Below are 25,616 nucleotides of genomic sequence, written 5' to 3' on the forward strand. Positions count from 1 at the left end.
CGGAGGCGGCTCCGGGGCGCGGGGTCCTGGACTCGCCCGCGATGCTGAGGAACGGAGCGGCCGAGGCCTCCCGCAGCCCCGCGGCCGCCCCCCGGCCCGTCCGCGTGTGGTGCGACGGATGGTGAGCGGGGCCGTGAGCTGGAGACGGCGCCGCGGCCCGGGCTCCCCGGCCGGGCCCTGGGCCCTGGGCCCTGGGCCCGCCGCCGCCGCCGCCTCAGCGGGGCCGGCCCGGAGCTCCTGAGGGCCCGGCCCGGCCCGGCTCTCCGCCCCCCTGAGAAGCTGCGCTCGGGGCGGGGGGGCGCGACCCGCGCTGTGGGCAGGGGCGGGCCCTGGCCCGGGGCGACGGGAATCGGCCTGCCTCGAGGCGGCCGGGGTGGGGGGCCCAGGGGTGCGCTGTGACTGGAAGGTCCCGGACATCAGATGCTGGGCTGGGGGTGGCTGTCGCCTCTGCAGGACGTGGTCTCCGAGGAAGAGCTGGCATCGGGTGGGTAGGGGCAGTCCTGCAGCCATCCAGACTCTTGGCTGGACTGTTTTTGCTGGCTTGCCAAGCAGAGGTGCCCCTTTGGGGTGATGTCAGGGGAGACCAGGACCAGTCTTTTTCAGAGTCTTGTCTCTGACAGTAGCCCTACCAGGTGCTCCAAAGGGAGGTGCAGGAATCCATCTCGCAGACAATTATGAAATAATCTGCTTATAAATTAGGAAGAAATTTCCCCATCAGATGATTTATACCCCAAAGCAGGAGAGTTTATGTCCTTTCTATATGTATTAAAGAAAGAGAGACCATAAAACGAGTTATCCTGAGTAATATAACTGGGTGGTTTTGTTAGCCTGTTGCACTCCCTGTCCTGCGTCATTCAGAAGGACTTTGGAACTTAAACTCTTCTGTAAACATCCATCTTCTTGTCAAGGCCATTGTGCAAAGGTTTTGTGTGCTCACCTGAGTTACTCCTTGAAATTCTGGGGGGGGTGTTTAATGGCCCTTGTTTTTAAATGGGCAGGTAGAGCATAGGCCGTTGGATGCAGCACAAATGCATTCCTGTAAGCAGTGACATGAATGTGTGAGCTGGCTAGAATGACCTGGTTTCTGCATGCCATTCTTATCTTTTCTCTTAACCTTCCTTAGTTGTGGAGTTTGATCAGTCCTCTGTGCAGCATTCCTGGGTTTGTGGGTTAGTGTGTTCTGGAACCTTCACTTTGAGAATTGCCTCTCTATATCCCCCTTTCTCCAGTGCTGGAGAGTTTCAGGAGTCCTCTACCAAGATGTGCTCATAAGGGCTGCATATGTGTCTTCCCATGCATCCAAACAGTTGGGTCTGACCATAGAAATGGAATACCATCCCAAAATTCCTTCTCTTCTGCAGCGAGCTGTTGATGAAGCTTTGTGCTGGTCTGGAGAACTTTGTTTAGCTTTTTGGCCAGACTTTTATTAGCTGATTTTACTAGTTGTTTTGATAAGAGGTAGCAACCAATGGACTTACTCAGGAATGTAAGACATGGTCTCTACTTCAAAGAGGTCATTATCTAAAATGACAATTCACCTTCACAGGGGAAGGGAGGGGAGAGGGATACATCTTTTAAACATTATAATAATGAATGAATGAATAAATAAATTCTCATTAACTAAATGTGCCTTCCTTTTAACTTGTCTTTGATTTGGCTAATTACTTGTAGCGACCGTAGAAGCAATGGACCTGGAGGAGGGATTTGAAAGAGAAGAGAGTAGGGGTCTTGCAGATGGATTTGGGAAGGGTGTATCCTGGGTGGAGGGGGCAGCATGGACTTCAAGTGTGGGAGAAGCAGACATTGGCAGATTGGAGGATGGGTGTGGGGGTGACATGCTGTGAAGTGAGGAGAGACTCATGAAAGGTCTTGAAGGCTAGTTGTGGTAGGATCCTGGGCCATTACAGCATTCCTGGGCAGGGTGGATTGATTTAAACAAGCAGGAAACCTTGATTTAAACCACCAATTGTAATTGTTTGCATTTGTACTACTTAGTTATTTTCCTAATCAAGGTTGATTATCATTGGTTGATAACCATTAAAACATGTTGATTTGTGCTAACCCAGAAGATACATTGTATCTATATACATTACTTATAGCAGCAGTTTTCAACCTTTTTTTTCATTTGTGGACCCTCAAAAAATTTCAAATAGAGGAGTGGACCTCTTTGGAAATCTTTACATAGTCTGCTGACCCCAGGTTGAAAACCACTGGCTTAGATCAATTCTATAGTTTAACTTCTTTGCTTGCAATTTGTGTGAAGCTGTATTTGGATAGAAACTCACACTCAATTAAAAATTAAACTCAGTTTACTCCCAGCGCTGTAAAAAACCCACCTCCATGAGGGGCGCAGCTACCAGCGCTGGTGCACTGTCTACACTGGTGCTTTACAGTGCTGAAACTTGCTGCGCTCAGAGCGGTGTTTTTTCACACCTCTGAGCGAGAAAGTTGCAGCACTGTAAACTGCCAGTGTAGACAAGCCCTAAGAAACCCCTGCCCACACTGCCTTCCCCCCTGCACTTCCTTTCTTTCCTCCTACAGCTAGACCTGAAGAAGAGCTCTATGTAAGCTCGAAAGCTTCTCTCACAAACAGAGGTTGGTGCAATAAAAGATATGACCTCACCCACCATGTCCTTGAGGCATCATTATACCACCAGCTCCTATGAAATTCTTTTCAGTTGTGGGACATGATAAAACGGGGGAAGGGTCTAAGTCCTCCTTGTCTTGCTTTGATCTTTGGGCACCCAAGCTCTTTATAGAAACACCTTATTTTACCCCAGTGAGTGTGGGAGGGAGGAAATTACTTCTGGATCTCCTCCGAGGTGCCACCAGGGTAACAGGATTCTTCAGTCATGTGGGGAGCAGAGCTGGCTGATGGAACGTAGCCTCTGGTAACATTGGCACTGATTTGCCCTTTGTGTGGTGGACACACTGTGTGCTCCCTTAATAGCCCTGTTCCTCCAACCAGTTTATTGCAGAGTGATAATATAGCTTTCTGGTCTAGATCAGCTGCATAAAAGTGACTACCAGAGGTTCAGCTGCTTGGAGACTTTAACCCTTTGAATCTTTTTTGTGGGGAAGGAGTGAGTGGAAGAGGGTCTTTGATTGCACTGCAGAAGGAGGATCAAATCTCATTGTTATGCAGGTGAGCCCTCTTAATTGTACACTAGGCCTAACACTGGCCCTTTTTCTTTCTAGCTATGATATGGTGCATTTTGGCCACTCGAATCAGCTGCGCCAGGCTCGGGCCATGGGAGACTATCTCATTGTGGGAATCCACACAGATGGTAAGAGGCCTTCTCAGTCCTTCATCTCCTGCTGCTGCTAGCGTCAGCCAACAAAATCAGCACTGAGGATGGTGAGCCTGATGCAGAACAAATTCCCAGTTACAGCTCCGCTAGCAGTAACAGAGCCATCAAAGGAGGGGTATCTCTGGCTAGTCTGAGTGGGATTGTTCTCTTCTTGGTTACCCTTTTGCTTACTGGTAGATAATGTAGATGGGAGATAATTGTCACGCTCTACTCGGCACAGGTGAGGCCTCAGCTGGAGTACTGTGTCCAGTTCTGAATGCCACGCTTTAGGAAAGATGTGGACAAATTGGAGAGAGTCCAGAGGAGGGCAACAGCAATGCTCTCCTAACTATGAGGAAAATTTAAAAAAAAAAAACACCTCAGTATGTTTAGTCTGGAGAAAAGATGATTGAAGGGGAACCTGATAAGTCTTCATATATGTTAAGGTCTGTTATAAAGAGTACTGTAATCAACTGTTCTCCTTGTCCAGTGAAGATAGAACAAGAAGTAATGGACTTAATCTGCAGCAAGGGAGATTTAGGCTAATATTAGGGAGAAACTTTCTAACTATAAGGATAGTTAAGCTCTGGAATAGGCTCCCAAGGGGGACTGTGGAATCGCCATCATTGTAGGTTTTTAAGAACAGGTTGGACAAACATCTGTCAGGGATGGCCTTGGTTTACTTGGTCCTGCCTCCATGTGGGGGTCTGCACTTGCTGACTTCTTGAAATCCCTTCCAGATTCTATGAAAGACTTCAGAGTCTAGAGTACATGGGACTCTTTCTAGAGTCTGGCCTATATTAGAAAACTTGCACCAGTGTAGGTTATAACAACACCTATCTCTTATCATAGAATTGTAGAATATCAGGGTTGGAAGGGACCTCAGGAGGTCATCTAGTCCAACCCCCTGCTTAAAGCGGGACCAACACCCAATTTTTGGCCCACATCCCTAAATGGCCACTTCAAGGACTGAACTCACAACCCTGGGTTTAGCAGGCCAGTGCTCAAACCACTGAGCTATCCCTCCTCCTTATGTAGTGCTTTTCTTCTTTAGATCTGGAAGCACTTTATAAAGGAGGGCACTTTAGCTGAACTTTACAGATAGGAAAACTGAGGCACAGGAAGGGACTTCCCCAAGGTCACAATGAGGCCAGTGACAGAGCAGGAATAGAGCCTAGGTCTCCTGAGTCCCAATGCTGGGATCTATCCATTGGTCATACTGCCCCCCTTAAACAATTAAAAGTCGTCTAGTCACACGGGTGCAAACCCTCAGCAGAGATACCCTTAAACCAGTTTACTGTACTCCGATAAGTTATTTTAAGCACAGCCTAACTGGTGTACGTGTGTCTATTTGGGATTTGCACCTGTGTGTTCAGATAGATTTTTAAATTGATTTCATTACAGTGGCACACATTTTCCATCATAGACCAGGCCTTGTCTGGGAGTGAGGATCATTCCTGAACCTCTGTTACTGGTATTTGGATTTCCCCAACACCTTAGTAACTGTCTGTAGGCTGTCTGCCATCCCTGGACTCTAGAGAAATCCAAGTGCAGTGACTTGGTGCCCAAGCCGCATCTCGGAGTGAATCTAATGGCTACAAAGGGAATTCCCTTCCATGGGCTGCCAGGGAGCCAGACCCACTCACTTTCTAGCTGCTGAGAACTGCAGGGTAAGAGCAGGTTGCATTTGAGGCCTCAGATTGGATTTTGGGATGGGATCTTGTTACACACCTACAAAATGGGTCTAAGGTAAAATATATTCAGGCCTGTTATGGAGTCAGACCTCACTCCCACCCTCTAGTCCCTTTTGGGCTGAGCTCCCATACACCAGGCTGTGGTTCTGTGGGCTATCCCCATAATGGGGCCCCCTGGGAACTGAGGCTCCTGAGGGGACTCTTGGGGAATTGGTGGAATTGCCTCTATAGCAGCACTGTGTGTGTGTCTGTAACTGGCTTTGTTTTCTTTGTTATCCAGAGGAGATTGCCAAGCACAAGGGACCACCTGTCTTTACCCAGGAGGAGAGGTACAAAATGGTGCAAGCTATCAAGTGGGTGGATGAGATTGCTCCAAGAGCTCCCTACGTATCCACGCTGGAAACCCTGGACAAGTATAACTGTGACTTCTGTGTGCACGGCAGTAAGTGTTCTGGCTGCTCTGTCAGGGTTGGGTGCTCTGTATAGCTAAGGGGCCAAGTGCAGGGAAGGGCAGGTGGGTTCAGCTCTAGTTCTGCTGTGCTCATTCCCTCTGTCAGATCATTCACTGCTTCTGTGTAAACAGAAAAGTTCCTTCCCCACCCTCGATGCTATAGCTTCTCCAAGGCACAGTGATGTCAAAGGGGAATATGAAATAACTGAGTTTAACTGGAAATGTGACAGAACAGCAGCAACTCCAGTGTCTCTGCTAGAGATTCAGGGCTTTTCCCTGGCACCAGGGATCTTTGTTCCTTGCAGTACAGCCTTGTATTCCACCATGTAACAAGGGGAGGATATGGAACTGCTTCATACTAGGGAAGGGGGAGATTTTGAGACATTCAGCTACGCAGGGTCTCCCAGCTCACAGGCCTGCTTGGGACATAGGCAGGAGCACTATTACTGCAGGGGGTTGTAATCACTGCTTCCAGAGCCATGATCAGAAACTACAGAACCCCAGGGTTGGAACCCATTCATTTCCCTGTTCTGTGGGACCTGCACTTTCTGGGTGGGGTGGCCTCTTTTGCTGGAGGGCTCAGAAAGAAGCAGGACGGGAATTCTGAGATGACTGAGAGGAACCTCCCCTGGAATTTTACCTCTGTATATGGTATTGGGGAGACTGCTACTGGAATACTGCATAGAGGTTTGATGTGCACATTTTTAAAAGGATGTTGAAAAAAATGAAGAGGGTGCAGCAAAAAGCCACAGAGAGGATTTGAAGACTGTAACCATGCCTTAGGAAATATTTTTGCTGCAGAGGGTTACTTACGTGATTAGGCTAGCCTAACCCAGGTGCCATGTGTGACTTGTCTGTCCTTCTAGGCACATGGGAGGGTGTAGGGAGCAATGCCTGAGTTAACTCTGCAGTGAAGATTTCTTACAGGCAGACACTTACAGAGCTCAATCTGTTCAGCTTCTCAAAAAGAAGATCAAGAGGTTACTTGATCTCAGTGTATCAGTAACTTAATGGGGAGAAAATGCTAGGTACCAAAGGGCTTTTTAATCTAACAGAGAGTGGCAGAACGAGAACCAGTGGCTGGCAGCTAAACCTAGACACATTCAAGTGAGAGAGAAGGCACACATTTTTGACAGTGAGGGTGATTTAACCATTGGAACAAACTACCAAGGGATGTGAATTTGCGATCTGTTGATGACTTCAAATCAAGACTGGATGCCTTTCTGAAAGACATGCTTTAGGTAGACACAAGTTATTGGGCTCAGTATAGGGGTAACTGGATGAAATTCTATGGACTGTGTTATACAGAAGGTTAGACTAAATGATTTTTAGAATCTATTAATCTGCTTTCCTCCCAGGTCAGGAAAGAGTGGCAAACTCACAACTGTTCCATGGCATGGAAGAGGTTGGTTGTGTGTACACCATGATTTAGAGCAGAAGCATGAAGCTTTTGCTCTTGTTCTGACTTGTGTGCTGGTCACACTCAGCCATTGTGTTCCCCACTTCCCCAGCAACTCATTCGATTTGCACAGGGCGTAGAAGGGGGTGGTGCTCTAATGCTTCTGTCTCTCTGTAGATGACATCACACTAACTGTAGATGGCAAGGACACCTATGAAGAGGTGAAGGCAGCTGGGAGATACAGGTAACCCTTTGCTACTCCTGTTCTTGTCCTGTTCTAATCAGACCTGCTGGGAATTCCTGTTTAAGCCAGAGGGTGTGGAGCTCAGCTGAAATGCTGGTGTCTTCAAGCTGCATCTTCACCTTGTCTTTATTAGCTGTGGTGTGTCCCTGCTGCTTTAGTTACCCTTACTCATGTGGCCGCCAGGAGGCACTGCAGGCAACAGCTGGCTGGCCCCCCCATCCTATAGATAGCACAGGGCTGTTCCTGTCCCCAGGGAGCTGTAAGGCATGTGGCACTGAAGTCATGGACTGCAGACAGCAGTGCTGGGGAGTTGCACAAGGTGTGTCTTCACAGGAGCTGCACACACTGAGTGGTGAGCAAAAGGAGCAGGGAGGTGCAGAGACTCAGAGAGGCAAATGTTCCTTTCCATGTGACATGCTACATGGGGGAAAGGGCCTCTCCTAGCCTCAGCCCCTGGTTTGGCAGGTTTCATTAATGTTCCTGCAGATTGAGGGGACCGCTGCTTCTACATCCTTTAGTTATCCTTGGCTTGTTTTCTTGCAGGGAATGTAATCGCACCCAGGGAGTGTCCACTACTGATCTGGTTGGTCGCATGTTGCTCATGACCAAGGCTCACCACAGCAACATAGTGAGTCAGACAGCTTGGGGTTGGGGCATTTCCCAGCGCCTTTGCTTAGCCAATTCCTCATGAGTCACCTTTCTCCTGAATGGCAGAGCTGAGCTCCTGGGTCTGTTATACAGAATGTTGATGGGTTTTGCAAGCTACAAGTGGGCAGGGCTAGCTGAATCCCCTACTTATCTTTGCTCAGACCTTCGTGAAGTAGGGCCGCCTGAGAGGGTAGCGGCTGATGCTCTGCTTTGGTCTGCAGGGGACTCCAGGCTTGGTCCCTCAGCACCAAGAGGCAGCAAGGAGGGGAACACATGCCTCTTTCCAGTGACTTCTTTGAGTGAATGACAGTCTCTGCAGAGACACCATCCTATTCTTGGCTGTAGAACAGGATGCTCTGGAGATTCCAGGAGGAAAGTGCCCCTTTGGGGCCTATGGTTATTGCTGGGTGTTGTCATGTATGGGCAAGATCAGGGTCAGATGCTGAGCCAAGCTCTCTCTGGCTTCTGAGCCAGGTCACAAGGTTTGAGTATTAAATGCTGATAAATCAATTGATGCAGGATTGGCATCTGGTGCCCATCTGGTGCCTAGGCTCCCCTATGCTTTTGCTAGCAGGAGCTTGTTTTGGGCTGAGAGATCCACTTCAGAATCAGCATTCTGATTCTCCTCTTCCTCTGTGCAGGATGAAGACCTGGATTACCGGAAGCACAAGGATAACTTTGGGAAGGTGAGTGTGTGGGTTCCAGGCAGTGGGGAGCCAGCACTTGGTGGTGGCACATGTGGACCAGTTAAGGAGGATTCTACATGTGCTTTACAGTCTGCAGTATAAGGTGGTCTTCCTGCCCAGTGACGATCAAAGCAAACCCCCTGCCAGGCCTATCAAATCTCTGCAGTAGCCTCTGGAGTGGGCCTAGGAAGCTGAGCGGACTGAGCTGTGATTGTAAACACAGCAGAGGTCTGTAGTACTCATTGAGCACCTTGCTGCGTCTCTTTCCTGCTCATAAATTTCATTTTTCGCCACCTTTCCATGGTTCCCAGGACCTTTCTCTTGAGCTGTGTTCCCACCAAGGACACACACTGCTAAATGATGTTCCTTTTAAACTAAGTTTGCTCAGAAGAGATTGGGTGTGAGGCATGCTATACTTAAGTGCACAAATTCAATTTCATCCTTTATTGGTGCACCCAGATTACATGTACAATCATAGTGACTTTTGTACTCAGTTCAGAAAAACAGGGACCCACAAGTCCAACCTTCAACCAGCAAAATGCCCCTGATGCTACAGCTGTATTCAGCCTGTCACACTGACATTTCTCTGGCTATTTCTGATGAACAAACTGGTCCAGCCCCCTGGGTCTGTGAAAATGTGGGGTATGTTATCAGACCCCCACATTCCTGGCTCTGCAGCTGGAACATTGCCCAGAAGAACTTGCTCCCATGCTCTGGATTTTACCTTGTCCATCTTCTGGATAGACTGGGTCTGGATAGACTGTTTTTTGTTGTTTTAAACTTTATGCTCTTCCAGAGTCTCTAAGGTATCCCCTTCATCACAACTAGTCACTGGCTGTAGGATTTGGGGGGCTTCATGCTCCCTGAAAGCATCTTGAGACATGCAGGCACCCTACTGATTCATTACATAACATCCCTTCTGGGGGGAATGTTGTCCTTGGGGAACGTCCCTATTTTTAGCTGAGTTCTCTTCATACTTTTTTAAGCCTTTAGAACTGTTGGCATCGGGTTTCCAAAGTAAATGCAAAGGAGCTGGTGATTAAATCTACTGCTGTTTCACAGTCCTGCCACACAGCGGGGCTAAAACCCTGTCCTCCTGAATTGTGCTCACATTGGACTTGGTGAGCCGCAGGACATTTTGCTGTTTGGTTTATTGGTTTTGGATGCTCTCATTTTAATAATTGATTTAAAATCCTGTCTTGCCTGATGGAAGAGTGGGTGAGTGGGAGGCTTTGTGGTAGGCGGGGCTAGGGCAAGCCCTGTTCCGTTTCATAGAATCATAGGACTGGAAGGGACCTTGAGAGGTCATGTAGTCCAGTCCCCTGCCTCATGGCAGGACTAAGTATTATTTAGACCATCCCTGACAGGTGTTTGTCTAACCTGCTCTTAAAAATCTCCAATGATGGAGATTCCTCAGCCTCCCTAGGCAATTTATTCCAGTGCTTAACCACCCTGACAGGAAGTTTTCTCTAATGTCCAGCCTAAACTTCCCTTGCTGCAATTTAAGCCCATTGCTTCTTGTCCTATCCTCAGAGGTTAAGAAAAACAATTTTTCTCCCTCCTCCTTGTAACAGCCTTTACATATTTGAAAACTGTTATCGTGTCCCCCCTCAGTCTTCTCTTTTCCAGACTGAACAAATCCAGTTTTTTCAACCTTCCCTCACAGGTCATGTTTTCTAGACCTTTAATCATTTTTGTCTCTCTTCTCTGGACTTTCTCCAATTTGTCTACATCCGTCCTGAAAAGTGGCACCCAGAACTGGACAGAGTACCCCAGTTGGGGCCAAATCAGTGCGGAGCAGAACGGAAGAATTATTTCTCGTTTCTTGCTTACAATATTCCTGCTAATACATCCCAAAATGATGTTTGCTTTTTTTGAAACAGTGTCACACTGCTGACTCATAGTTAGCTTGTGATCCACTGTGACCCACAGTGGAAGGAAGGTCATGCCTGACTAATCTAATCGCCTTTTATGATGAGATTACTGGTTCTGTGGATGAAGGGAAAGCAGTGGATGTATTGTTTCTTGACTTTAGCAAAGCTTTTGACACGGTCTCCCACAGTATTCTTGTCAGCAAGTTAAAGAAGTATGGGCTAGATGAATGCACTATAAGGTGGGTAGAAAGCTGGCTAGATTGTCGGGCTCAACGGGTAGTGATCAATGGCTCCATGTCTAGTTGGCAGCCGGTGTCAAGTGGAGTGCCCCAGGGGTCGGTCCTGGGGCCAGTTTTGTTCAATATCTTCATAAATGATCTGGAGGATGGTGTGGATTGCACTTTCAGCAAATTTGCAGATGATACTAAACTGGGAGGAGTGGTAGATACGCTGGAGGGGAGGGATAGGATACAGAAGGACCTAGACAAATTGGAGGATTGGGCCAAAAGAAATCTGATGAGGTTCAATAAGGGTAAGTGCAGGGTCCTGCACTTCTGATGGAAGAATCCAATGCACCGCTACAGACTAGGGACCGAATGGCTAGGCAGCAGTTCTGCGGAAAAGGACCTAGGGGTGACAGTGGACGAGAAGCTGGATATGAGTCAACAGTGTGCCCTTGTTGCCAAGAAGGCCAATGGCATTTTGGGATGTATAAGTAGGGGCATAGCGAGCAGATCGAGGGACGTGATCGTTCCCCTCTATTCGACATTGGTGAGGCCTCATCTGGAGTACTGTGTCCAGTTTTGGGCCCCACACTACAAGAAGGATGTGGATAAATTGGAGAGAGTCCAGCGAAGGGCAACAAAAATGATTAGGGGTCTAGAGCACATGACTTATGAAGAGAGGCTGAGGGAGCTGGGATTGTTTAGTCTGCAGAAGAGAAGAATGAGGGGGGATTTGATAGCTGCTTTCAACTACCTGAAAGGGGGTTCCAAAGAGGATGGCTCTAGACTGTTCTCAATGGTAGCAGATGACAGAACGAGGAGTAATGGTCTCAAGTTGCAATGGGGGAGGTTTAGATTGGATATTAGGAAAAACTTTTTCACTAAGAGGGTGGTGAAACACTGGAATGCGTTACCTAGGGAGGTGGTAGAATCTCCTTCCTTAGAGGTTTTTAAGGTCAGGCTTGACAAAGCCCTGGCTGGGATGATTTAACTGGGAATTGGTCCTGCTTGGAGCAGGGGGTTGGACTAGATGACCTTCTGGGGTCCCTTCCAACCCTGATATTCTATGATTCTATGACCCCCAGATCCCTTTCCACAGTACTCCTTCCTAGGCAGTGATTTCCCATTTTGTATGTGTGCAACTGATAGTTCCTTCCTAAGTGGAGTACTTTGCCTTTTTTCTTATTGAATTTCATCCTATTTACTTCAGACCATTTCTCCAGTTTGTCCAGATCATTTTGAATTTTAATCCTATCCTCCAAAACACTTGCAACCCCTCCCAGCTTGGTTTATCTTTGCCTGCTAAATTAATATACCAGGCTTAGGCTGCCCTGTTGCTCATTCCCCTCCCCCCGTTTTCTTTCCAGCATCTCCTTATGAGGCTCTTGGTGGAGCTCAAAGACTAGCTAGCAGAGATGGGTCAGAAGTGCCGTTGTGTGACTATGGGGAGGTGGTCACGCCTGAATACTGAATCCCAGGAACTAAGGAATGCAAGCTACTGCTAGCCAGGTTTCCTGCTTGGCTTTTTGCCAGCATCCTCCTCCTACAGCCCTACCCTTCAGCTGTCTCGTGGGCTACTTATGTGATACCCATATCCCATCTGAACCTGCTTTGTGCTATTGGGACTGAAACTTTGTTCTCCTTTGCTTAGGGCCCTAAAGGTCACAGCCCCTGGACTGGAGTCTCTCAGTTCCTGCAGACATCCCAAAAGATCATCCAGTTTGCATCTGGGAAGGAGCCGCAGCCAGGAGACACCATCATCTATGTGGCTGGAGCCTTTGACCTGTTCCGTATCCTTAGAGACTCTGCTGCCTAGACAGGAATGGGTAGGGAAGGCTGTGATCTCTGTCTCTCTTACATTTGTCCACTGAAGCAGAGGATTAGGACTGTGCACTGCCTCTTCTTTTTCTCTCTGGAGAGAAGGAGGGGAAGGAACAGGGCTCTTCAACTGATGGCTTTTTGTCCTGTCACAGGGAAATGGGCTTGAGAATACAGCTGCAGCTCCATTTAAGTGATGGATTTACAGCTAACAGGGCTTGAGTAGTGAAGATGGTTGGACCTTCCGAGATCTCCTTTATTCCCCTCTTAAAAGCCACCTGTCACAGTGACCAAGTGAAGCTGTTCAGGGAGTGCTGAACGCAGCATGCAGTAGGGTCAGCCAATGCTGTGGATCAGCCTGTGAGAATATTTTTCTTTCCCTGTTTGTCCCAGTCTCCAGGGCTGGGCCAGTCTCCACAGAGCACCTAAAGCCGTTAGAAATTTTTGGAAGAGGCTGAATAAATCAGATTAACACAATTAATGGCTGGGAAGGTATTTGGGTCGGTGCCCAGAGTTCATGGGATGGGGGCAGGGGGGAAGAGGGCAGATGCCCATGGCACAAGGGCAGCAAATAACACAAATTCCTCAGGTTTTATATCTCATACTGCAGCTTCTTAGCATCACTCTCCTCCCATGCCACCCCCCCCCCCCCCGCTGTGATGCTGGTCCCACATCCTTAACCAAAGCCATAGACATTGGGCACGTGGATTTCCTGGAGAAGGTACACCTGCTGGCCGAGAGACCCTACATCATTGTTGGGCTGCACTTTGATCAGGTCAGTATGGAGTGCTGCTTAAAGTCCTGGCAGAGAGCTGTCCTGGTGGCCAGGTTCTCTGTGTGGGCTCAGAGCAGTAGGGATGCCTGTTTCATCCTTGCTGGGGGCCATGCTCCAGATTGTTGTCTGGAAGCCCTCAGGAGAGAGTCACAGTCCTGCAGAGTGGGAGAATGCGTTTCATGTAGGGAGGGACAGAGGGAAATGGTGGAGAGGTCATCTCTTGCCCTAATGGTGACTGCTGTGCTTTGCCCGTAGGAAGTGAATCGCTACAAAGGGAAGAACTATCCCATCATGAACATCCACGAGAGAACTCTTAGCGTCCTGGCATGCAGAGTGAGTGCCTGGCTAGAGTTCTGCTCCTTGAATTAAACACTGCTGTCTACAGCCAAAGTGCCTTGGACTAGGGTTGGTAAATTGACTAACATTGTTGATGTCAAACATGGTAAGATGTTTTAAAGCACTGATTTGTTAGAACAATAACAAAAGAGTAAGACTTTATGGCCTCCAATAGGCTTAGCTTTAGACAGATGCATATGCCTAATTACAAAAATCAAGTTACCTGAGTTATTTTAACTCAGAAAAACATGAAATACAGTGGTATGAAGCTGTAAAAAATGAAAGCATGGCACCACGATGCAATCAAAACAGGAGGGCTCTGCCCCCATCAGGGTATTCCTGCTGGAATATTTGACTGTATTGAAATATGGTCAAATAATAGGTAGTAATTGACCAGTCAGGTGACTTAGAATCATAGAATCATAGAATATCAGGGTTGGAAGGGACCCCAGAAGGTCATCTAGTCCAACCCCCTGCTCCAAGCAGGACCAATTCCCAGTTAAATCATCCCAGCCAGGGCTTTGTCAAGCCTGACCTTAAAAACCTCTAAGGAAGGAGATTCTACCACCTCCCTAGGTAACGCATTCCAGTGTTTCACCACCCTCTTAGTGAAAAAGTTTTTCCTAATATCCAATCTAAACCTCCCCCATTGCAACTTGAGACCATTACTCCTCGTTCTGTCATCTGCTACTTAAACTGACCGGCTTGCCAAGCCTATGTTGGACTACCTTCTCATAAGATGCCTGATGAGCTAAGTAGGGGCAGGCTCGGTCAGTGCCAGACCACTTGAACATCTAAGTGTTGTGGAAGCCGGTGTTGGCATTCAGGTAGTTGGCACAACTTCTGTCAAGGCACTATTGAATCAGTGCTTCAGCTTAATGCTGTAAAGGTAAAACCAAGGCTACGATCACTTGTCATTACAGATCCCATGGCAAAGAGTCGGGATGTTAACCGCAGTGTCCTAGACACGCGTCGTTGTGCACTGTAGAAAGGTTGCTGTATTCTTCCGAAGAAGTGCTGCACTTTGCACTGGTTGAAAGGATTCCTGTAGCACTCTAGGAATCTCTGATTAAAGGAGCTCCAGAAATACTTTTCTCTGGGTCATTCATCTGTGGGTATGCTGTGTGCATACAGCCAGAATTAATGTAGGAAACGTGTTTATTTGCTCTTAGCTTAGATAGCACAAGCAGGGCTGCAGTTCTCCAGCAGCGAGAAGCTGAAGTACTATCCTCCTATCAGGTTCCTGGTGTCAGCCACTGTGGTGCAAACTCATTGCATATGGCTTCACCACTAGCCTGTTGCTACCTGGAGAACTATAGTGAGGCCCAGGCTCTTTAGAGGAGAGAAGGATCTTGTATTATGTTCACTGGCTGTAGAGCCCCCTTTCCAAATACTGCACTTCCCCTATTCAGATCCCCAAACACACACAACTGAGCAGCTGGACTGCTATTAGGGGATGGGCCAGACTCTGCTTCCTTGGGTCTGGAATCATGCTTGGCTTCTCCTTCTTCAGTATGTGTCCGAGGTGGTGATTGGTGCCCCGTATGCAGTTACTGCTGATCTGCTGGATCACTTCAAGGTGAGTGCCAACTCCTATTTCATTCTTGGCTGCGTGTGTGTGTGTGTATGTGCATGTGAGGTGCTACTTACTGGACTGTGTCTCTGTGCATGCCGAGGGTGGAGCAGGGTGGGCAGAGCTAAGGACTCTGTTGGCTAAGGTACACTGTGACATTGGGAAGCACTTAGGTGGGGGGGGAGTTGGCACAACACCAACCAATGTGTAAATGTCTCCTCTCGTGACGCTGTGGTGCTTTTGTCAACCTTTATGGGGTGAGCTGTTGGCTTTGGTCCTTTGCCAGGCTGCCCCTGCAGTGGGCATAGAGTTTGGGGCAAGTCCCCATCTAGGTCCAGTAGTGCTGACATGGAGAAGTGGCACTTTCAGAAAGGAATTTATATAGTGACCATGTGCTCATCTCTCCAGGTGGACCTTGTGTGTCATGGGCTGACAGAGGTGGTGCCAGATAAGGATGGTTCCGATCCATACCAGGTGAGCCTCCATAAGCTGCCACTGACCCCATTTATGCTGAATATGGCATGGCTCCGGTGATACTCCACAGCTGAGTGTGCAGGCTGCATTGTGCATCACCCAAACAAGTTCCTGGCAGGAGACTCTGGCTTCCATCCTCCCCTGACGTAGCTGCAGCATCAGAACCGACAGAACACCCAGAATGGTTCCTTTCCATTAGTCATTGTTTTGTTCTGACTTTTTTTGTTGCCTTTATGGTAGAGTGGAAAATTCTCTAATCTCAACTCTGCTACGCCAGCCTTGGGCAGCCAACCTGTGGAGGGCCCAGCTCACTTTCTGCCTTTTCACCCATGCAGCTTGTGGGCTTTCAGCAGAGATTTTCTTTGCTTCCTAAGAGAGGATTCTACATCTTGTGCCAAGCTAGGGGCCCTCAGGACCTGCCTTGGATTCTGCTCATTGTTCAGACATGGGCTTTAAATCCAAAGACCTTGATGTTCTTCCCATCTTAGCCTGCTGTGTTTGTTTGCAGGAGCCCAAGAGACGTGGCATTTTCCAGCTGGTGGACAGTGGCAGCAACCTCACTACAGACCTGATTGTGCAAAGAATCATTAAGAACAGGTTGGCACGTCCAGGTTCTTCTTCTCACATTTAGCCCTGGATTGATCCCATAACCAGCATTAGGACAAACCATAGTGAACAGACAGGAGGAGGAAGGTTTTGTGGTTAAAGCACAGAACTGGGAGTTAGGAGACCTGGCTTCTGTTCCCAGCTCTGCCACAGACTTATTTTGTAACTTGGAGAAAGTCACTTAGGGCCTGATTTCTAAAACTGTACATGAAAATGAGTAGCTAGACTGTCCATTTACATGCATGCCCACTTATGTAACTCTGCAGCTGAGCACACAAATGTACATACCTTACCCCATCTCTAAAAGGAATGTAGTTCCTACCTCCCAGTGAGGCTTTAACTCATTCAGTCTTAAAGCACTTTAGTGCCCTCTGTTTGAGTTTCTCACAGAAGCCTGTGTTTTACTTATTTACTCTTCTTATTAAATGTGGAGAGGTAGGAATTCCCCTGCTGTGGGGAACCCATGATGCTGTCACCTCTGGCCAGCTGTTGGCATTTTCCCTTTCAAGCCTAAGCCTTTCATTTCCAAGGACCTTGGCTAGGGTCATTAGTAAATCCTAGTTTGGTACTTTTGGCAAAGTGAGCCACCTGTTTTGGGAGGGGAATGGGACTGAAATGGGGCTGAGCAGCACTGAGGCTTTGCCAGAGCTGTGTATGGATTTCATGATCGTCTTTGTGAGCAGTATAATAGACCTGGTTATTTTACCATTTCATTAGGGGTGTGTGTCTTGGATCTGCCCCTTTCCTTTGTACTGCACATGAGCATGTCTTTGGTGTATGCTGCACATCCTAGAATCTCCCAGCTTTCATGACTTGGCAGGGACAGAGGCTGGGATGGGGAAGGGCAAACAGCTTCCTGCAGTCTAAGTTGCAGTGCCTTTGCCTGCACTGCATAATGCTGACTATTTGCTAGGCTGAGTTAGGGCTGTGGCTCTACAGGGGGCTGACAGTAAAGCTTCTGAAGTGCCAGCTGGTCAAGAGAAGGGCTGTGGGCCCCCTTATTTCAGGCTGGGCAAAGGCTGCTGGGAATATTGGTGGATGGGAGAGTGGGAATTTCATGGAATCTCCTGCTTGTTGCAGGTTGGAGTTTGAAGCCAGGAACCAGAAGAAAGAAGCAAAAGAGCTGGCGGTGCTGGAGGCCATGAAGAAAACGGAGGCAGAGGAGCATGAGAAAGGCCTGCAGGGCTAGGATGATTGAGAACAAGTGTGTGGAGGGGAGAGCCCATCAGTGTTCTCTCTTCTGGAGAAGCAAATCAAGCCTTTCTAGGGCATAGCCTAGGCAAGGACAGTGCTGCTGGCCCCAACAAGGCATCTATCTTCTCGCACATTCTTCCCTCTTCAGATCCTACTGCAGGTTGTGCAGAGATGACCAGCTGGGATGCTGCTTCGTAGTTTTCTCTTAATCAGCCCCAGCCACCTCCTTTCCGAGGAGGAGATTCCTTTTCCCCCTTTAAAGGAAGTTTTAATTCTAATGAATGTTTGAACATGTTGTGGTTTTACCTTCTGCCAGCTCTGGCTTCTGACACGTGGGAAGTGCTGTGCCCTCCGCAGGACTCTGCTCCCCTTGGTGTGGGATTTTGGTTGGTTGTGCTGTTAGGAGTCTGTCTGCTTCAGATCATCCTTTCAGTTTTTCTGCTATCAACAAGAATTTTACAAACTGAAGAGTCTACTCCTACCCAAACCCTTGAGCTTGACTTCTGAGCACCTAGCATTTGTAGTGAGAGCTTGTGGGTGCTTAGCGTCTGTGAGAATCATTCAGGCCCTTACCCTGTAGCAGTGTCCCTCACAGTTGATACAGAGCATCAGCTGCTGTCTTTGGGAGACAAACTCCAGCCAAGGTGTGTGCTGATCTACTTGCTCTGTACATGGACAGGTGCTGGGAACAGGCCAGTCCTTTATGAAGTGCTCAGAGCTGCTGCTTCTCCTTTGGTGCTGGTTCAAACAGCTTGGGGAAAGGCTCTGTGGTGCCTGTGGCTGGTGCTAATGCGTTGCCAGCTTCCACGCTGAGAAACAGTGGCTCGGTGACCTGGGAAAGAGCGGTGGGGTGGGCAGTGCAGCTAGCAGGAGCATGGGGGGGAGGTCTCTGTGCCAATAGTTCCCCAAGGGGAAGCAGGGAGGCTATGAGCTGCACTAAGCAGGTGCTTTCCCTGGGCCCCTCTTCCTACAGCAGCAAGGGTGTGGACTTTAGCCCTCACTACACACCACACTAGGCTTTCTCCTTGCCCTTGCTGCCCTTTACAGCTGGTGGGCTGCTGTCTCCCCTGTATCCTAACCAGGGAGTGGGCCGTCCGCTTGCCCCTGCACGCGGGTGGGAGTGCTGCACCGTGGCTGGAGAGTACCAGGGCGCTGGGTCTCACCTTGCGGGGGCTGCACAGTGCTTCCCACCTGGTCATTTTCTGTCTGTTGCTGTTGTACGTTTGGTGGAAGTTAATAAACTCATTGAGCTGTTTGGGTGTATGAGTGGCCCCGTGTGGGGGCAGGGCAGGGGGTAGGCTGGAACAGTGAGCCAATGCCTGACCGGCCCGCCTAGACCCCAGCTCCCGGCGGTCCGGAGAGCCCCGTGCTGGGCGAGGGATGTGCCGCTCCCCAGCTGGCCTGGGCGGACCCTGCAGCCTCTGGCCCGCGGCGGCGAACTCTGAAAAGTTCCTGGGGCTGGGCCCATGGGGCACTGCCTTGGCTTCTGGGGCACTGCGCAGCCCGCCACCACAGCCGCCTCATCCAGCGGGAGCTGTACGAGCAGGCAAAGCGGGAGCTGGACGCGGTGCGGATCCTGCTGCTGGGTAAGGATGTGGGAGGCCCTGGGCCCTGCTCCCCAGCTCTCGGGGCTGTGCCCCCCAGGGCCTGTCTCCCCAGGGCCCGGCTACATTCCAGTCTCTTTCCCCACCCTCCTGGCTCCTCTTCTCCCCACAACTCCGGGTTCCGGGGTATGTTCCGGTTTCCCTACTAGGGTGCCCCCCCCCCCGTGCCTGCCCAGGTATGTTCCTGGTCTCCCCCCATCCCAAGGCTATTCTCTCCTGCCCCCTTGTACATCCCTGACTTGGTCCCCTCCCCTGCTGGTTCAGTCACACTGGGTTCCTGCCCTGCGGGCGGCACAGAAAGTGGCAAAAGTACACTGGTGAAGCAGATGAAAATCATCCACAGCCAGGGGTTCAGCCCGGAGGAGCTAGCCGACTTTAGGGTGATTCTAGACTGAGGGTCACCTCTTCCCCCGTGTCCAGGTCTGGCTTTCCCAGCTTCTCTCCTGGGGGAGTGGGATGTGGGGTCCTGGCCAGGATCTGTGTCTTATCTTGCCCTTGACAGAGTGGAATGAGCGGCCAGAGACACTTCTGGTGCGTGAGTGGGAATGGTGCTGGCCTGGGCTTGTCTCTGCCTGGGATGTGCTCAGACATCAGCCTGGCTGCTGTCAGGGTTGGGGCTTGAATTGGGCAGGCCTTGGGGGACCCCTCCCAAAAGCCCAGCTGTCCTGTGGTGCTGGTGCAGCCATCTGGAAACCCTCCTGGGGGCTGTTGGCCTCAGGATGCTTTCACCTCAGTGCTGGATGGGGGCAGGAATTTCCCCCTTTGCGCAGGTGGGTGGGACTTTCCTCGCTGGTTTTGTGCTCTCCTCCCTCTAGAAGAGCCCTATTCTGGTGTTGGCATCTTGGCCTCTTGGCACTCAGGGACCACCTGAGCCTCTCAAGCTGTAAGATGGCAGCAACCAAGGCTGATACAATTGTGGGCAGTATAAGCATCATGCCCCAGAGCAGGGGACACACTCCAGTTCGACCCCAAGTCAGTGGGCGCACTAGTGTTATGTACATAGTAGGGAAGAGTAGTTCCTCCATGCAGGGGTCACGGGCGGGTTCTCTGCCCTGTGCTGTGTGGGAGGTCGGACAATGGTCTCTTCTGCCTTCAACATCTATGGCCTGTGTCTTCAAATTTCCTAGTGATTTGGGGGCCAGCTTGAGTCACCTTAAAGATGTTCAGGAAGTGCCGAGCACCCCCCTTGGAAAGCCAGGCTCCTTCAAGGGCCTCCCACTTGCACTCAAAGGATGAGCCACTCTGGAAAATGGCGTGTGTGCAGCTCTGGCGGGGAGACCTGGATCTTGCACTCATCTCTGGGTCTCTTGGTACCAGAGGCCTCCCATCCCAGAGCTTGGAGGGAACAGTTACTCGCTCTGGCGAGACACCCGCACCCCAGGAATGTTGGCTTCAGTTCCAAACACCAAAGTACTAGAACGGGTTTTCAAACGGGTTCAGGATCCCTCAGGGGATCACAAGCTGTCAGCCTCCAGCCCAAACCCCGCTTTGCTGCCAGCATTTATAGTAGTGTTAAATATATAAAAACATGTCTTTAATTTATAAGGGGGGTTGCTCTCAGAGGCTTGCGATGTGAAAGGGGTCAGCAGTACAAAAGTCTGAGAACCCCTGGACAAGAAAGACATGGACAAACTTGAAGGAATTCAGAGAAAGCAACATGAAGGCACAGCCGTGGTCGGGCTGGGTCTGAGGAAGATAAGAGCTGAGTCTGTATGTGGTCAAGTGACCACTGGGAGGGGAGAATGGTCTGCAGATGTTGGGATGGGGCAGGGGTAGAGATGAGTGCCTTGGAACAGAGCTTCTGTGTGAGGAGTGGTGCTATGGGTAAAGAAGCTCAGATTTTGCCACATGTGTTTATCCTGTTAAGGAACCTCATGTGTATCTGCCAGGCAGAGGCACTGCTGCAAATCCAGGCAGCACCTCTCCCAGCACCCTGGAAACAGTTTTTGGTTCCTAGTGGAATGGGCAAAAAGTTTCTTTATCTGTCCCCTGGACTCATGCTCAGATTCCTTCAATTCGCCAGAGAGCCTCTTGGACTGACTCTCTGTTACTGAATGGCATTAACTGGAATCAGATCTGGTACGATTGTGGTGATGATCTGGACTTTGGGAACTGGAGGGCACTTGCTGCTCCCACGGCATTGGCTCCCATTTGGCACTCGCAAGTTTTCCCTTTCCTCTCCTGCCCTCAGAGTGAGTCCCTTCTGCGTCTCCCTCTTGCTGTAGCCTGCCGTGTTGGACAATCTGCTCAGCTCCATGAAGTTGGTTCTCCATGGCATGGGGATTCTGCACATCTACCTGACAAGCAGCAAGAATCAGGTAGCTGGCCTGCTGTGGGAGGGAGCACATGTCCCCTGTGTTAGAGGGCTCAACTGGAGTTGGGGGAGGGGACACAACTCCCTCAGTGAGATCCACTCAGGAGACTGATTCCAGGAGTTACTCATGTCCAAACACCTTCGTGCGCTCACATTTGGCCCCTTTCCATGTGGTTTCTGTCACCTGCTTCCTGAGTGCCCTACCTTTGCTAGCTATCCCACTTATAACCTGTGCAATTGTCTCCTTTCTGAGCCACATCTCCCAGGAAGGTTGCAGGGGAACAATTTGTACAGTGGGGGTGCTGAGAGCCATTGAACCCAACTGCAAACCCTGTATATGGTGGAACCACTTCAAGCCAGGGAGTGCAGCAGCTCCCCTAGCTCCAGCACCTATAAACGGTTGTCTGCGTCAGGGAACTCGTACTGATCAGCACCCGGTGGTGTGGTTATGGGGTGGAGGCGGCTCTTCAGTGTTATTCCCAATCAGGGGTCTGTTGGTCTCTTAATGCAAATTTTACAACAGGTCCCCACCCCAGCTCCTGGATGTTTCCCATGCCCATTGTCCCCCTTAGTTTCCAGTGTCTGTGATTCCCCACCTCCAGTTCCTGCAGCCAGGCCTGTGGGGCAGGAAGATCAGCACATGTTCAGATGAGTTGAGGGAAGAAAGCCTTACTGAATTCACCAGAAAACAAAATGATGCAGCGAGTGCAATAGTCCGTGATGTTGAGCATGATATTAAATTGCATTTGTTTTATGCTGCCTGTATTGTCAGGGTGCTGCAAGGCTCTGCTTTGGAAGCGCAGAGTGTCACTGCAGCAGTTTGGGAGTGGGGAAGGTGGAGATTTGGGCAGCTGGGTAGATGGGGGGCAGGTGGGTCTCGCTAGAACAGCTCACTGCTGAGACTCAGTGTCATCATTATAAAGCAGGAGAGTGCAAGCGATCTTGTAGGCTCTACCTGAGTGGGGTCACCCAGTATTGCAGAGGTGTGTGCAAATCTTATGTCCTCTTCTCCCCTGCCCCTACCCCACGTCGTAGGGGAGCGGGTGTGTGTATCTGTTCTCTGTTGCGGTTGGTGGGGGGGGGGTACATGTCTGTGACTGTTAATCTCCAAGTCACTGTATTGGCATTTCAGTAATGACTTTTTTCAGAGTAGCAGCCGTGTTAGTCTGTATTCGCAAAAAGAAAAGGAGGACTTGTGGCACCTTAGAGACTAACCAATTTATTTGAGCGTAAGCTTTCGTGAGCTACAGCTCACTTCATCAGATGCATTCCAATCCATGACACAGTTGCTCCTGGAGCCAGGAGACCTGTCACTGGGGGAAAGATTTAAGCTTTAGAAGGGGATTGTGATTGGGAGGGCCTGGGAAACTTTCAGGGAACATCTTCTCCCCCCTTCCACCCCCCCGACACATGAGCGCATGCTCTGAGCCTTCTGAGGAAAATGTCAGTCCCAGGAGTGGCTTGGAGGATGGAACTGTGGGAGGCTCCATCCCTCTCTCGAGCTGAGCAGAGGGTGGCCTGGAGGCTTTGGGCCCATTCTGAAGCCCTCCTATCCGATGCTTGCCCCAAGCCAAGATGCTCCAGCAATTCCCAACTGATCTGGGTCCTTCTCTCCCTGTCCTAGGTGCATGCTCGCTCCGTGCTGTCCTGCAGCCACTGTTTGGATGAGACCCAGATGGTGCTTCCCTGGGTGTCAGATGCTCTGTGCTGCCCCTGGGCTGATGCTGGAGTGCAAGCAGCAACCGGGAGAGTCTACAAATATGGGCTCAATGACTCTGCACTCTAGTGAGTACTGCAGCCCCATGAGTGCACTGCACAGTGGCTGTCCTGCTGTGTGTGGGAGGGTTTGAGCCCAGAGCTGCTGGCCCCTCCTGCCCGTTAATCATCCTCTGTGGCCTGGCTCCATTCCCCTGCCACCTCAGCCGGGTGTGTGTTCGCAGCAAAACATCCTCTTCCCCTTCCTGTGCTACGCAGATTACCCCAGGAAGTTGCATTCTGGCAGGGAGAGTGGTCCCTGTCGGTGGAGGCTCGGGAGTGGTTTGGGACCCCCCACAACAGCTGTAAAGTGACTAGAGCTGGATCAACGGCCGGGGAGAACGAAGACAAGAGCCTGCTGCAGACTCTGTGGTCTCTGCCAAGCCTGCCAGGCAGCAGTGGTTTGTAGGGGGATCCTGGTCCATGATGTTCTCTGCAGCCTCCCAGCCTGGAGTGGGGCTTTCTCTCCTGATCGGTGTCGGTTTCTGCTGCCTCTGTCTCTCCGTGAGTTCAGCTCGTCTTTCCCTCACCCAGTTAGTCAACGCTGGGCAGAGCAGAGCCCTGGGCCTGGGAGAAAGGGGCCCCACATTGCACTGTGCTTGGCCCACTGCCCAGCCCCCCCTTGGGGGGTGAGGTCGTGGAGGGGCCCCACCCCACTGGTCACTGAGCTGATGAGGCCCTTGGGGCTGTGATCGGGTGTTGGGGGCTGGGCTGGAGCACGCTGCTGGTTCCATCCATCAAGGAGGACTTTGGGCTTGTTTGTGCTGGAGAGGGGTTAAGGACACAGAGCAGTGGTTCTGGGGCTGCTCCTTTGCCTATCTGTGGTGTGCGGGAGGGGAGCACTGGGAGAGAGAAGCAGACTGGACAACCCCAAGCAGAATGGCAGCTGCACTGGCCTCAGCAGGGGCTGTGGTCGGGGGGCAGTTCCTGGGGGGTTGGCTGGATGTGGCCGATGCTTTATTCTGGACTTCTATTTTCTCGTTGTTGGTGTCTGACACCACCACACCTGCCGCTCGTCTCCTAGCCACATCTCGGTGCCTCTGCAGATCCATCAGCTGCTGCCTTGCGCCTGCTCTTGCCTCAGGCTGCCAAAAGGGCAAGTTGTGTCTCCTGAGCCACTCTGGGCCTTCCTGGAGCTCAGCGTTTGTCTTGGGGTGGGAGTGTTCCCATTTCCATATTCATTCCCTGGCACGGTGAGACCTGTCAGTTCTCGGCTCCCTCTGCAAAGTCAGACTCAAGAAGAGTTTGTCATTAAATACAAACAACCCAACAAAAGTGTCAATTCTACCCCCGGCTGAACATTTCCATAGAAAGATGCTGCCTCTGGGCCCAAACAGTTGCAATGGTTATTAAAAATGTCAATGTTATTTAATTTTTGCTCTCCCCAGTGCTTCAGTGCCTGGCTGCTTGTATCACTCGTTTTCTCAGGAACTTTGGCTTCTCTTGATGAGATGGAATAAACAGTGCCTGGCAGAGCTTCAGTTCCTTGCGGCCTCTTATTGTGATTCTGAGCAGAAATCTTTTTGCATTTTATATTCTTCAGTCTCCTAGTGCCTCCGGGCCCCTCTTTTTCTGTGCTTGTGTTTGCTTGCGGCCTGCGAGTCCTGGGGGAGGAAAAAAACATGGAGTTAAATTGGGGGAAAGGCTCATGAATTTCAAGTTTGGTCTTTGATTGTTTTCTGTTCAGAGTTGTTCTTGGAAGTTGTGGTTACTGTATGGCTCCGCTGAGGCCCTGGCTTCCAGAACGCATGCAGGTCAGTGCACCTGCTCTCAGAGTAACCGGGCGCCCCTGGAGCGGGCCCCCCAGCTGTGACCAGAATAGCTGTGTTCTCTCCAACTCCCATTAATGCTCCAGTGCGTCCTGCTGTGGGGGCAGGGACAGGCCATAATATAAACTGCCTCAAATTCTGCAGTCAGTGATGCCAGTCCCACAATGTCACCTGCTTGAGAGAGCCTGGGACTGGGGTAGCTTTTGGGGGGGAAACCTGGGGCTGCATCGCATCTCTGGAGAGATCTGAGTGTTTGTCAACATGCTTGTCTCTCCTGGGGCTTGGGACTTGTTTTGCCCTCAGCCAAAGCTGCCAGACCAGGGAAGTAGAATTAAAGGGCAGATTTTGCTGCATCTTTCTGCCGGTGCCGCTGGGGAGGAGGAGAGTCTCAGCCTGAGACGGCAGCTCCTGGGTCTCTGCCTTGGCATCGCAGAAGCAATTTCAGCTCCTGATCTGAAGGATCATTTTCACTGGCTAGCCGGGCCCGTTGCGGGAGAGCGTCCTGAGCTGAGTAAAGCCGGGAGAAGGAAGCATCAGCTGTTCACCGTCAGTGCTCTGGGGTTCTGTCTGCAGCTAGTGCCAAGGACACAGGGTTGGGGAGCTGCCACATCTGTGCTGAAGCCTGGGACGCACGGGGGGCAGCAGCACTACTCCTGGGTCTCCCCCAAGATGTTGGAGGGACGTGGGGGGGGGTGGACAGCCACTTGTCATCCCCCCAAGGGCAGAGGATTGGGATGGGGCTCTTGTCCAGAGGAGTGTTTGTTTGGAAAGCCTGTCTGCGGTGTGGGACGGCTCCTCCTGGCTGGGGAGATTAGCATGGAAATTGCAAGCACGTTATTGCTGCTGGAGGGAAGCGCTTTGTGCGCTTGTCAGCCCCAGCAGAGCAGA

General features: G+C 50.5%; 2 protein-coding genes across 4 annotated transcripts in view; both read left to right on the forward strand.

Annotated features, from left to right (window-relative positions):
* Nucleotides 1–18,531, forward strand: PCYT2 (phosphate cytidylyltransferase 2, ethanolamine). Of its 3 annotated transcripts, none has more exons than XM_074970530.1 (13): nt 1–121; nt 3,199–3,287; nt 5,265–5,426; nt 7,012–7,078; nt 7,622–7,706; nt 8,368–8,412; nt 12,162–12,300; nt 13,021–13,103; nt 13,359–13,436; nt 14,953–15,018; nt 15,421–15,486; nt 15,995–16,083; nt 17,173–18,531. In XM_074970530.1, exons 1-13 carry the CDS (start codon nt 42–44, stop codon nt 17,279–17,281), a joined length of 1,158 nt encoding a protein of 385 aa, XP_074826631.1. In that variant the 5' UTR covers nt 1–41; the 3' UTR covers nt 17,282–18,531. The 3 variants fall into 3 exon arrangements, with proteins under 3 accessions (XP_074826631.1, XP_074826633.1, XP_074826632.1); XM_074970532.1 differs by lacking the exon at nt 3,199–3,287 and adding an exon at nt 3,005–3,145 and having other exon boundaries at nt 105–121; XM_074970531.1 differs by lacking the exon at nt 1–121 and adding an exon at nt 379–484.
* The window catches only part of LOC141998801 (guanine nucleotide-binding protein G(o) subunit alpha-like), a 19,568-nt gene continuing 12,164 nt past the window's right edge, over nt 18,213–25,616 (forward strand). The window contains 5 exon segments of the mRNA XM_074971782.1: nt 18,213–18,267; nt 18,789–18,872; nt 19,155–19,270; nt 21,116–21,208; nt 22,829–22,989. Coding sequence (XP_074827883.1) covers nt 18,213–18,267; nt 18,789–18,872; nt 19,155–19,270; nt 21,116–21,208; nt 22,829–22,989 — 509 coding nt within the window.

Source organism: Natator depressus, chromosome 14 (assembly GCF_965152275.1).
Source record: "Natator depressus isolate rNatDep1 chromosome 14, rNatDep2.hap1, whole genome shotgun sequence".
In the NCBI taxonomy this organism is placed as follows: domain Eukaryota; kingdom Metazoa; phylum Chordata; order Testudines; family Cheloniidae; genus Natator; species Natator depressus.